Source organism: Ursus maritimus, unplaced genomic scaffold (genome assembly GCF_017311325.1).
Source record: "Ursus maritimus isolate PB19 unplaced genomic scaffold, ASM1731132v1 scaffold_13, whole genome shotgun sequence".
NCBI lineage: Eukaryota > Metazoa > Chordata > Mammalia > Carnivora > Ursidae > Ursus > Ursus maritimus.
Window position 1 is genome coordinate 26,201,336 of NW_024423675.1, and position 12,331 is coordinate 26,213,666.

At 40.3% G+C, this 12,331-nt stretch overlaps 1 protein-coding gene across 6 annotated transcripts in view; it reads left to right on the forward strand.

The window, feature by feature from the left end:
• The window catches only part of DSE (dermatan sulfate epimerase), a 147,196-nt gene that overhangs the window by 90,767 nt on the left and 44,098 nt on the right, over positions 1–12,331 (forward strand). For 4 of the 6 annotated variants that reach the window (XM_008691188.2, XM_008691187.2, XM_040627675.1 and 1 more), the window contains one exon: positions 2,901–3,369. In XM_008691188.2, the coding sequence (XP_008689410.2) occupies positions 2,901–3,369 (469 nt within the window). Of the gene's footprint in view, positions 1–2,900; positions 3,370–12,331 lie in introns of those variants that run through there. The other 2 variants (XM_008691191.2, XM_040627677.1) reach the window with 2 other exon arrangements.

A 12,331-nucleotide genomic window follows, 5' to 3' on the forward strand; every position in this document is an offset into this window, starting at 1 on the left:
TGGCCCTTTCTTCCCAGGTGGTCTGTGTGCCTGATTGTTCTGTAGAATTTCTGTGGGTTCTTCATTGGCCCACATGGTATCCCAACCAGAATTTATGTCTTAAATGTGTGGTAGCTCAGTCTTGCTGCCCTGACCCCCTCATGTGAATTTGGAGCAATAATGAAGGACCCTTCAATAATAGTTGGCATATCAAGGTGGCATGATTCCCAAATCAACACGTTAATGAGGTTCTGTGCTTCAGGAGCAACCCTTCTTTAAATATATTCAGGCATGACCTACGTCACGGGAAGTGATGTGGCAGAAGGGGCTGGGATCACAGCATGAGTCCTCCTGCAGCAGCCCCCAGCACCTGAGTGACTCTGGACCTGGGTAGGAGGACAGGATGCATACGGGAGGAGGAAGAGAATAAAACAAATCAGGCTTTAGCTACCGTTAGGGAATATTGGTACAGGAGCTGAGACAGAAATTCCAGTCTCCCTGTGGGTTCTCACCCATCCCCCCAAAATCCAACCTCCCACAAGCGCCTAGAACGTGAGCTACAGGTTTAAAAAAACGGTAGTTGAGAGAAGATCTTCAATACTATCCACGTAGTGGTCAATTAAAGGAGAAACTTACAAGTCATCCTCACTTTGGGTGCCTAAAACCCCTCCGCAATGTTAATTGCATTGATAACTGCATCCAATCTTAGGCTTTGGGGGATTTAATATAGGCAGGCTTTTTTTTTTTTTTTTAATTGTTTGCATGAATGTTCAGTGAAAAGAGCAAAAAATAAACCTCGGGGTGGAGGTCGGGGTGGTGGGGACTCAGCATTACTTTAGACCCAGCCATGTCTCTGTGTTGCCAGAGACCACACCCCTTCTCAGACATAACCACAGAGGACTATTTCTTTTGGCCAGGTCTCTGACCTTGAAGGGTCTAGCCAGCCGCCTTGCAGCTTTGGGTGCTAGACATAATATGAGTAGAGTCCAAGAGTTATTTCTATTTTATATATTTTATTTAGCATGGCTATACCAATTTTCTTAAATTAATCCCAAGTTTGACTCTTGAAACACATCTGAAATGCTTTGCAAAATTGCTGCCCTTAAATTTCGTGTGTGTGTGTGTGTGTGTGTGTGTGTGTATACACATATGGTCTAAAACACATTCAGAAATATAAAGAATACTAGAATTAATGGCAGCATCCATAAGTGCTGCATATTGCCTTTCTTTTGGAGATACAGCAAGTTGAGAGTGTGGACTGATCTCCAGTGTATGTTAAATCTTCAGTTTTCTTTCTTGTGAATGTGACGAGGCAGCTTTTCATTAGAAAAATAGTTTGTGTTCAGCTGGGGAGGTTGATTTTTCTCCATCAGTTTCTCTCTTTAATAATTGAAAACTACTGTTCATTATTTACATAAAACTGTCTTTTTCTGGTCTGCTTTCTATAACCTTTCCCCTCTGAAGAATTTTAAGAATTCCCTGACTTTCCTCTGGGGGATTTTATGCCTGCTTTATCCCAGATGTGGGACGTAGACTAGGCTGAGGTTTTTTGTGTTTTTTGTGTTTTTTTTTTCTTTTTAAAAAATATTCTTGTATTTGAAATATGTTCTTTTAACCTGTGCCACTGAAAAAAGGATTTTTAAGAAAGTTAAGCAGTTAAGAAAATACGAGCTTGGTTTCAGTGTCTGACCTACTGAATGACACCAAAATCCCACGTGCAAAATGAAAAAGTAGGCACCAGTTTCAAATAATAAAGGGAAAATGTACACGTGTTATTTCAGCCTTTTGATTCTGGGATTTTATTTTCTGAATGAAGGCCTGTCCGTTTCTAGTCCCGGCAGCCCCATGTCTGGCCTTTCAATACACGCCTGCTGATGTCAGCCCAGGGAATGCCTGGGCTTGGCCGTCGGTTACCCTGCTTTTGTCTTCTCTGTCCCCACCTTCTGCTGACACAAAGAGCATATAGCCTTGCTCATAATATTTGTCTGCTTACACTCTTATAGATGTATTGATCGTAATCCCTGCTTCAGAATGCAGAATGTTAGGAAGCCAGGAGAAGCCAGAGTAATGGAGCCTATAATTAAGAAAGACAGGATTTTCTCTTTTTTCCTAATTTCCATTCAGATTCCCAGACAAGATTTCACCACCAGCTTTTGGTTATTGTGGTTTTCATGTTAATGCCTAAAAAAATACTGTAAGATTTAAACTTTTTTGAATTCTAAAACATGAGAAAAATGCCAAGGAGGGTCTGTCTTCCCTACTTGAACAAATCTTACATGGTTTCCCCAAGTCCAAAGTTCTGTTTTCCTCAATGAATACATGTTTGAAGTATCGTGTTTACTTGACAATAAAATTATTAGATTTTTTTATTTGAGTTTGGTTTTTTAAAAACATTTTATTTATCAGAGAGCGAGAACATGAATGAGGGGTTGGGAGAGAGGGGGAGGGAGAAGCAGGCTCCCCACTGAGTAAGGACCCCGATGCGGGACTCCATCCCAGGATCCTGGGATCATGACCTGAGCTGAAGGCAGACGCTTAAACGACTGAGCCACCAAGGCGCCCGTATTTGAGTATCGTTGACACACAATGTTATATTAGTTTCAGGTGTACAACGTAGTAATCTGCCAAGTTTGTCCATTATGCTGTGTTCACCATAAGTATAGCTACTCTCTGTCATCGTACAACACTATTTATAATATCATTGACCGTGTTCCTTATGTTGTACTTTTTATTCCTGTGACTAAATTATTAGGTTTTAGTAAGTCCCTTCCTGGTTCAAATTTTTGTTGTATTTTTTTAAAAAATCTAAATTCATAAGCTTCAGCTTTTAATATTTTTACCTTCTCCCAGTAAGCAAGTTTGTCTTTCCTACTTTGTCATGTTCCCCTGGTTGACATCCCCTTTTCTTTTTCCTCCCGTAGGATCTTTCGAAGATGGTTTGGCTGCCTTGGAGATTTGGAGATCTGATGCCACGATGAGGACTCACACACGGGGGGCTCCCAGTGTGTTTTTCATATATTTGTTTTGCTTTGTGTCGTCTTATATCACTGACGAGAACCCAGAAGTCATGATTCCCTTCACCAATGCCAACTATGACAGCCACCCAATGCTATACTTCTCCAGGACAGAGGTGGCGGAGCTCCAGCTCAGGGCGGCCAGCTCCCATGAGCACATTGCCGCCCGGCTCACTGAGGCCGTGCACACCATGCTGTCCAGCCCCTTGGAATACCTCCCTCCGTGGGACCCCAAGGAATATAGCGCCCGCTGGAATGAAATTTACGGCAACAACTTGGGCGCCTTGGCAATGTTTTGCGTGCTGTATCCTGAGAACCTTGAAGCCCGAGACATGGCCAAAGACTACATGGAGAGGATGGCAGCTCAGCCTAGTTGGTAGATTTTTGTCTTTTTCTTCTTACTGTATTAACTCTGCAATTTCAAGAAATGAATTTATACTCAGATGAAATCTTAGAGGCCAGATTTTCACATACGTGTGTGAGTGAAGGGGAGGGGTTCCTTGTTTGTTGTGGTGTTAGAGGCTTATGAATGAGCCATAGTTTCAAAAGACCCAGTAATGTCCGTGTTTAAAGTTCGCAGGAAAATATGTAGATACAACCTAGCCAAAGAAAACATAATTTGCTGCATTGAGTAAATACTGTTATCTTGATTGTTGAGAATACTTTCCTCCCTGTTTAACAAGCATGTATTACGGTCATCTGGCTTTAGGTTCTTATTGACCCCCAAGTGGTTAAAACCCTCTGCCAGCAAGAGATTTTAGCTAATTAAGGTTTATTTAAATTTTATGACAATTAGGAGCTTAAAAGGATTGTGATAGGATTAACTGGCAATTTATAAACAAGATCTTATCCAGTAACTACCAAACTGTCCAAACCTGTACGAAAACCTATTGTATAATTATGTGAGGGATTTTAACTGCATAGTAATTTATCTTCAGATATTCCAAGATTTGGAAACAAACTTGCTGTCCCTTTTTGATTAGCTTAAAGTTATTTTATTTGTTTATAATGAGTATGTCTACCTACTTCCAAAAAGATATGGGGTGGGTTGATGAGGGATTCTGTGGGTATTCTTTTTTTTTTTTTTAAAGATTTTATTTATTTATTTGACAGAGATAGAGACAGCCAGCGAGAGAGGGAACACAAGCAGGGGGAGTGGGAGAGGAAGAAGCAGGCTCATAGCAGAGGAGCCCGATGTGGGCTCCATCCCACAATGCCGGGATCACACCCTGAGCTGCTCTGCCACCCAGGCGCCCCTCTGTGGGTATTCTTATCCAAATTGTGTTTTAATACATATTCATGGTATAGTTGCACCAAAAAATTACAAATACCCTTTTAAAATTACAGAAGCTTCTTTTTTATAGGGCTATAAAGAGCTCATTTTTAAATGCTTAGAAAAATCAGTGAATGCATTTAATGCTGTGATGAGTTACATCTCACGTAACACAGGAGTAAAGAATGATAGTTCGCAACTTTCCTGAGTTCTGTCAGTATGGTAACAGAATTTAATTTTTCCTAAATTTCTGCCAAAATGATAAAGAATGCTATTTGCTTATAGAGTGAAGGATTTTCTGGAATTTACTAGTGAAGAAGATTATGGAAAAGTTGGCATTAAATCCATACCAGAGCTGAATTTTTGAGACTTGCTGTGGGGTGCTTGGGTGGCTCAGATGGTTAGACATCTGCCTTTGGCTCAGGTCATGATCTCCAGGTCCTGAGATGGAACCCTGCATCAGGCTCCCAGCTCAGCAGGGAGTCTGCTTCTCTCTTTCCTTCTGCCTTTTCCCCTGCTTGAGCTCTCTCTTTCTCTCTCTAATGAATAAATAAAATCTTTAAAAAAAAGACTTGCTGTTAGATATATATAATCATTTTGAAGTTTATAATACTTCAGGTTGAAAAGAACTTTTTTATTTGCTTTGGTTCAAAATTGAGCCATGTATGCAGTAGTTTCTGATTTTTATTCTAATTAACTGATTTTACTCTATTTCTGACACCAAGAAAGAAAATAAAAGGTGTATGAGAATTTATTTGATACTTGAACTACAAGAATGTATTATCAAATGTTATAATTACTTGATATTGTGTAATTGGTTAAAAATGGCAACCATTACATACTTTAGGAAAAAAATCTCCGCTGTCTTCAAAGCTACTTTTTCTTTTAAAGTCCCTTTTTAGATAGCAAAGTTTAATTTGTCAGATTAAGGTACTGATGAAAATGTCCCAGAGAAGAGTTCCTGTAAAAAGCATCTATTTCACTTAATAACAGAGTAGCTAACTGGGAAGTACCGTTGTTTCATGGAGATTTTTTTTTTTTTAACACAAATACAATAACATAAAGAGAATTACACAAAACCAGGTCAAACGTTATAACATAAAGCATTCATCAGGAGTATAAATGCCAGCTTAAATGAATACTGTCATTAGAGAGGATTAGACTCCTAGGATAAAAGAAGGGAAAATTAAATAACTTCAAACAAAAGTGGTAGTTTCCATATTGTTTCTACAAGTTGAGATTTACTGGTTATTGGCAGTATGTATAAATTTGCCAGAGGACTAGTACTTTATTAATGGCAGGATTGGTAAAAATAGGTATAACTCCATGCTGTTATCTGGTCACTGAAAAGTCAGGCTGTGATTTAATAGAGCTAAACAGTGGACTTCTTTCTCTTGAAGCTGAAGGGCAGAAATGGAAAATCTACCTTTACATCTGGTTTCTAGTGCCAGAAGTGATCTTATTAGCAGAAAAAGTAGAACTACTGGAACATTTTTTCTTGGCAAGTACTGTTACTAGGTTCTACTTTTAAGTGATTTTATGGAAATTTAATTTTTTTCAAAAAGATTTTATTTATTTGAGAGCGAGAGCACAAATGGTGAGGAGGGGCAGATTGAGAGGGAGAAGCAGACTCCCCACTGAGCAGGGAGCCTGATGCCGAACTCGATTCCAGGACCCTGAGAGCATAACCAGAGCCGAAGACAGGTAGATGTTTAACCAACTGAGCCACCCAGGCACCCTGGAAATTTTAACTTCTTAAAATCTACCACACCCAACTCCTAGACTCTTGTATTTTCATTTAAATTTGTAGTTGAACATAATCACCTTTTGACAACTTAAATCTTTTTATAATTCAGCTATCCCTGTTTAAGTCAACTAAATCATATGTTCCCACAATGCACAGAGAAGTATATTGTGGATGTTGTCACTGTTTTAGGATATAGTTCACCTATATTGGTTTCAGAGAACAGAAAGAGCTAGCTCTTATTTACCAAAGAGATCAATAATTAATATCATAGATTTGTTTTTTAGAAAGCTTCCTACAGTGGCTTTATCAGACTGAATACATTTGTCATTTTCCTTGAAGGGCATTTCTACTTTTAAAACCAATGACTGAATTGTGTTTACTCACTTATTCAATCAAGTAACTTTTATTGAGTATCTATTGTATGTCATGAACTAGGCTGGCTACCGGGGATTCAAAGATGCAGCGATAGCCCAGAAATTGTATAAGTCGCCCCTAGAGTGAGGAGTGCAAACATGAGGTTTTTGAAACCTAAGCTAGGGCTGTGCCCTCTTCTCAGATATGAGCGTAAGGATCGCTTAATGAGAGGTTCCATCAGTTTCATTCATGACTTAAAGGTCTGTATTGTGCTGTACTGTAGTGCGGTAGAAAAGTCCTAGCTCCAGAGTCTCACCGCCTGGATTTGAATCCCAGCTTGCCACTGTTCAGTGGTGTTATTTCAGACAAATGTTCTTCATCTGTCTGTGCCTTAGCGCCCTGATATGTAATGTGGCAATAGCAGCAGTCTCTCCCTCACAGCCTCCTTACGAGGATAAAACAAGATACTGGAAAGTACTCAGCACAGTTCCTGTCACCTTTGATACAGAAGAATAATGACATTAATGATAAGTATTGTTACTGTTATTTGCTCAGTACTTAGACCCTGTTTGGCTTATAATTAATTATATGTAGGCTCTAAGGAAATAGTATTTGGGATTTATTTGGAGATTTTACTCATCTTTGTTCAAATGCCTCTCTAACCTAGAACATCTGTTTTACTCACAAAATTTCCCTTTTGGCTTTGTTCCGTTAAAATGCTCAGTGATGCTCCCGAGGGCTCTTTTTTAAGGCTTATAAGACTCTGATGGTAACACCAATGAAAAAGGCTTAGTGGAATGTGACAGTGATGTGTGTTTTGTCTGGTATTAAAAAGAAGTACATCTGAGATATACATGCATACAAATTTATTAATATGGTTCATTTCTCATTTGACTGTTTTATAAGTAAAGAGCTAAAAGGTAACGTCTAAGATATTCACTTACTGAAGGCTCTTGGGCCATTGTAAAAGAAAAGTGAAAGGAAAATGTCTGATTATACTGATCCTGTTAGGTGTCCATTTTATATGCCACGTACTGCAAAGTAGAAAGGGAATCTGGAAGATTGATCATGAGAATGGTAGCGATTGAAAAACAACAGCATGCAAAACTTCTTTCTTTTAGCGTTACACTGCCATGTATCTCCCAGCACCCCAATGATCGAGCACCACAGAAAGATGGGTCCTGTCTGTGTGCTGTGTCTGTGTCTGCCTTTGCAGAGATGTCACATCCTCACTCACGCACTCCTTTGTTCTTCTGACTTCTGCTAAGGCTTATATGTTCTTTCTAACAGTAAAATTAATGGTAATTTAAGCTTGTTCTTAACTTAGTTCTAAAAATCAAATTTAAAAAGATATCATTTTAACTTACATATAAAGAGGCAAATCATTTTCAGCATCACCAAAAATGTCTTCAACCTTTGAATGAATACCTTTTCTTTGGTCCCCTATAGATCTTATCTTCCAAAGGAGAACTAGGATTTGGGCAGCAGTTGGCTCTGTATTTTATATTAAGGCTTGATTAGAACTTAATATGCAGCCACTTGAAGAAAGCTTAATGAGCTGAGACCATAAGTTGAGAGCTGGTAACAACAGGAAATGCATTTTAATTCACTTAACATGAATTCACTTTTTATATAATGTCACCAAGTCGCTAAAGTAAGGTCTGCATATGTCAGTTGGCATATGGGGATAGTCTCATGTGTAAATAAAATATTCTCCATTAGCTCCCCTCCTCCAAAAAAACATTAAACTTTAATTTAGGAAAATAATAAAAGCAGTTCTTAGTAGAGATTTAAAAGAGATACCTAAAATAAATTTTTGGAGTTTTGGGAGTCAGCACATATTACTCTACTTTCCTAAAATTTTCATATGTATATTTTTATTTACTTATTTCTACTCTATGTTTCCCCCAGAAGATTAAGGAAACAAAATACAAGATTAAAATTAAAAGTAGGTGAAAAAGAAAAGGGAAAAAAAAGGTTGGGGACATCAGAGCTGAATTAAGAATGAGACAGTTGCCAAAATGTTACATCTCAGACCATAAGTGGGCCAAAGTGGGCCCTGCGTTTTTTAGCTATCAAGAGAGTAAGCTCAGTAAGTTTTGAAGTGTGCAGTGTCCATGGCATCAAAAACAGATCAGTTATTCTATAGAACTACTACTCTTGACCCAGATATCAGACAGGAATATCTCCTGTTTTTTGTGAAGAATCTTCACAACAGTCTCATGAACATCCCTACAGTGCATATGTGATGGGTTGCACGAGGCTGTTTTTTTTTTTAATTAAGATTTTATTTCTTTATTTATTAGAGAGAGAGGGAGTGCGTGCACAAGCAGGGGGGAGGGGCAGAGGCAGAGGGAGAAGCAGACTCCCCAGTGAGCAGGGAGCCCAATCTGGGGCTCCCATCCCAGGACCCTGGAATCATAACCTGAGCCGAAGGCAGATTCTTAACTGGCTGAGCCACCCACGCGCCCAATAAGGCTGTTTTTTTGTGCCAGACCAGACTAAAAGCAGGGTGGTGGCTCTAGCTCGTGCATGTATCCTCCACCTCTGAGCACGGCATTAAGTAGATTTCTGTCCAGTGAATGAATACTGCAGCATCCCTGGATAAAGCATCTCCAAAGTGAAGTTCATTGAGATACAAGTGGAGCTGGAAGGGATGGATCTGTGGTTTAGCCTCAGGCCACTTTTTTTCCTAGTCTAGCTTAATCCTTCAGTAGAATCTTGCATACATATCAGGCAGCCTCCCTGTACATGGAGTATCTTACTCAAGCTCGTGATAGATGCCGTTACACTCGTCAGGAAGTTCTTGCAGTGATCTATAACTAAAAACAAGCAAAGGAAGCAAAAAAACTCACTCAAATGATTATTAGAAAACACTACAGATCCTGAATCGCTTATGAAAGGTACAGTTGAGTCTATTTTACTTAATGATATGAAGAGATGAATGCATTTCAGAGATTGAAGATGGGACTGTAACAACAAGAATACGTTCAGCTCTGGTTGATAGTGTCTAGTCATCCTGTGTGCATTTCCAGGCAACAGGCTTTTGTCTAAGCTTTGTAAACCCTGGGCAGTGGGCTCGTGTGGTGGTCTTTGGAGGCAGAGAAGAGCCTGTGCCTTGACTCTGCCATTTTATTTGCCATGCATCCTTCGGCAGGTCTTTTAACCTCTGTAAACGTCAGTGTCTTCATCTCTAAAATGTGGATGATCCTTCCCATGCAATGAGATAGCGCATGTAGAGCTCTTAGCGTTATGTACCTGGCACAGAGTTTTAAACTCTGTTGTTCAGAAGGGGGAATGAACCATGAGAGACTGTGGACTCTGGGAAACAAACTGGGGGCTTCAGAGGGGAGGGGGGTGGGGGAATGGGATAGGCTGGTGATGGGTAGTAAGGAGGGCACGTATTGCATGGTGCACTGGGTGTTATACGCAAGTAATGAATCATAGAACTTAACATCAAAAACTGGGGATGTACTGTATGGTGACTAACATAATATAATGAAAAACAAACAAACAAAAAACTCTGTTGTTATTACACAGAAGTAGGTATGAAACGTGGAGCTTGATTCTCAAGTTCCTTGGTACACAGTACTCTGCTTTACCTGCTCTGTCACTCTGGGGTTGGGTTTTTGAGAAGGATTCATTGTGAATCGTGCTTTCCTCCTTTCTTTATAGTAGTTTTGCTTACTTATCCTCAGAAAATAAATCACAGAGGAAAGAAATTACTTCACTCTCGCATTGGAGCCAGTCAGCTACAGGAAATCAGCCCTGGTGGGGGAAACAAAGAAAGTTGAACTTTCGGACAGAGAAGTAATTGTACTTTCATTTGCAACTGACTGAGTACTAAGTCCTTGCCTGTGGATTGCAGACTTCTGGAGAGGGACATCTGAGAGTGTATTTGCAAAATAAAATAAAATAAAATAATAAAGTAAAACGAAGGAGAGAGAAAAAGAAAAAACAGAAAAGCCTCTGGCATATGGCAGTGAACCAATCCGTGTCATTCCTGTACATTCCAAAATGAAGTGTGTGCCTGTCTTTCTCAGCATGGCCTGCTGGGCTCCAAGTACACTTCCCTACAGCTGTTTCCCAGACTTTTTACTTTTCTGAATTGTTCGTTAAGGCTGGGAATCAAAGAAAGGGGGAGGGTGTAGCTGGGTCCCAACACGTGGAGCCCCAGCACCGTGAGTGAAAAGATCAGGTTTTCCTCTCATGACCTTACAGTGGCGAAGACTGGGAGGCTTAGCTCAGAATGCACCTGGAAACCATTGGATTCCAGGAAACACATCCAGTGGACCTGGAGAAGCAAATGCTGGGCTCTCAGAATACCCAGCTCCAAATTCCCCTAGCTTTTTCTCATTCCTGTTTCTCCTCCCTTTTACCCTTCCCCCTACCTCTCTTTTTGCCTTTTTCTCTCTTCTCTTCATTCTGTAATCTAAAAGAAGTGATCCCCTTTTACCCTACTTCAGATCTTGGAAATAGAAGACTAAAATTGATGACTGCGAGGTAAATTTTTAGGATGTTCAGATTTTTTTTTTTTTAAGATTTATTTATTTATTTGACAGAGAGAGAGACAGCCAGCGAGAGAGGGAACACAGCAGGGGGAGTGGGAGAGGAAGAAGCAGGCTCCCAGCGGAGGAGCCTGATGTGGGGCTCGATCCCATAATGCCGGGATCACGCCCTGAGCCGAAGGCAGATGCTTAACCTCTGTGCCACCCAGGCGCCCAGGATGTTCAGGTTTTAAAAAGAGAAAGAGAGAGCGAGGGATCCTACATTTATTGTTTAAGTAACCTCTACCCTCCATGTGGGGCTTGAACTCACAACCCCAAGACTGAGAGTCTCATGCTCTACCCAACTGAGCTAACCAGGCACCCCTGATGAGCATTATGGAAACACATGTTAGAAACCTGGCCACTGGGAAGTCTCTTCTTGAAGGCTGTTTAATAGGCAGGTTGTCGCCGTGTAATAATAAACAAGCCACTGGGCGAGGTTTGAGGTCAGGTGACCCATAGCAGGAGGAAGCTTGTGAAAAGTTGCTAACTGAGAGGCAGTATCGGGTGTGGGGGTTAGCTAAGTATCTCCTTTAGAGTACGATTGTTCAATCCATGACAAGTAGAGTGTTCTCCATCTATTTCAAATGCAAGTGAGGATAAAGTAGCTTTAACAGTGCTTCTTTCTAATGACAAATTTAAGATATTTTATAGCAGCTATAATCATACACAACTGAACAGAAATCCAAAGTTAATTTTTTTTTGTGGGATCTTTTTGTTGTTTGAGAGTCAGTATTGGTGATGAGTGACCCTCCCTCTCCTACCTCCTGCCCTTTTAGTGTCATTTTGTCTTTTTAAGTGTAGTATGCGCTTTCAGAGTGGCCAGAGAGAGCTGTGCTTAATGCCAGGGGACTCCTTGGCGCTCTCTTGATAGAGTCCCTCGCCCCATATATACAAACAAGGACAACACAGAAGTTCCACACAGTCTTAACGATCTGGCTCTTAAATGTTTCTAATATGAAAAGCTTACCAAGCATGAGGTTTGAATTTTGTGCATTTCTTGCCTCTTATCTTGAGGGAAGATATTAATTGGCAAGTGCTGCGTGTGTGTCTGTATTCTATTCCAGCGATGCTTCATGGTCATTTTTTTTTCACGTTGGCTTTAACTATTAGATAAAATAACTATTCAGTTCTTTTTTTTTAAGACTTTATTTATTCATTTGAGAGAAAAGAGAGAGAGCGAGCACAAGCTGGGGGGAAAGGGGCAGAGGGAGAAGCAGACTCCCCACTGAGCAGGGAGCCTGACCCGGGGCTCAACCCCAAGACCCTGGGATCATGACCTGAGCCAAAGGCAGATGCTTAACTGACCGAGCCACCCAGGCACCCAATACCTACTCAGTTCTAATACTACTTAAGATGTAGGGTCTTGCTGACATTATGTTCTTCCTAATGCTATGCAGATAGCTGTAACTCCTAG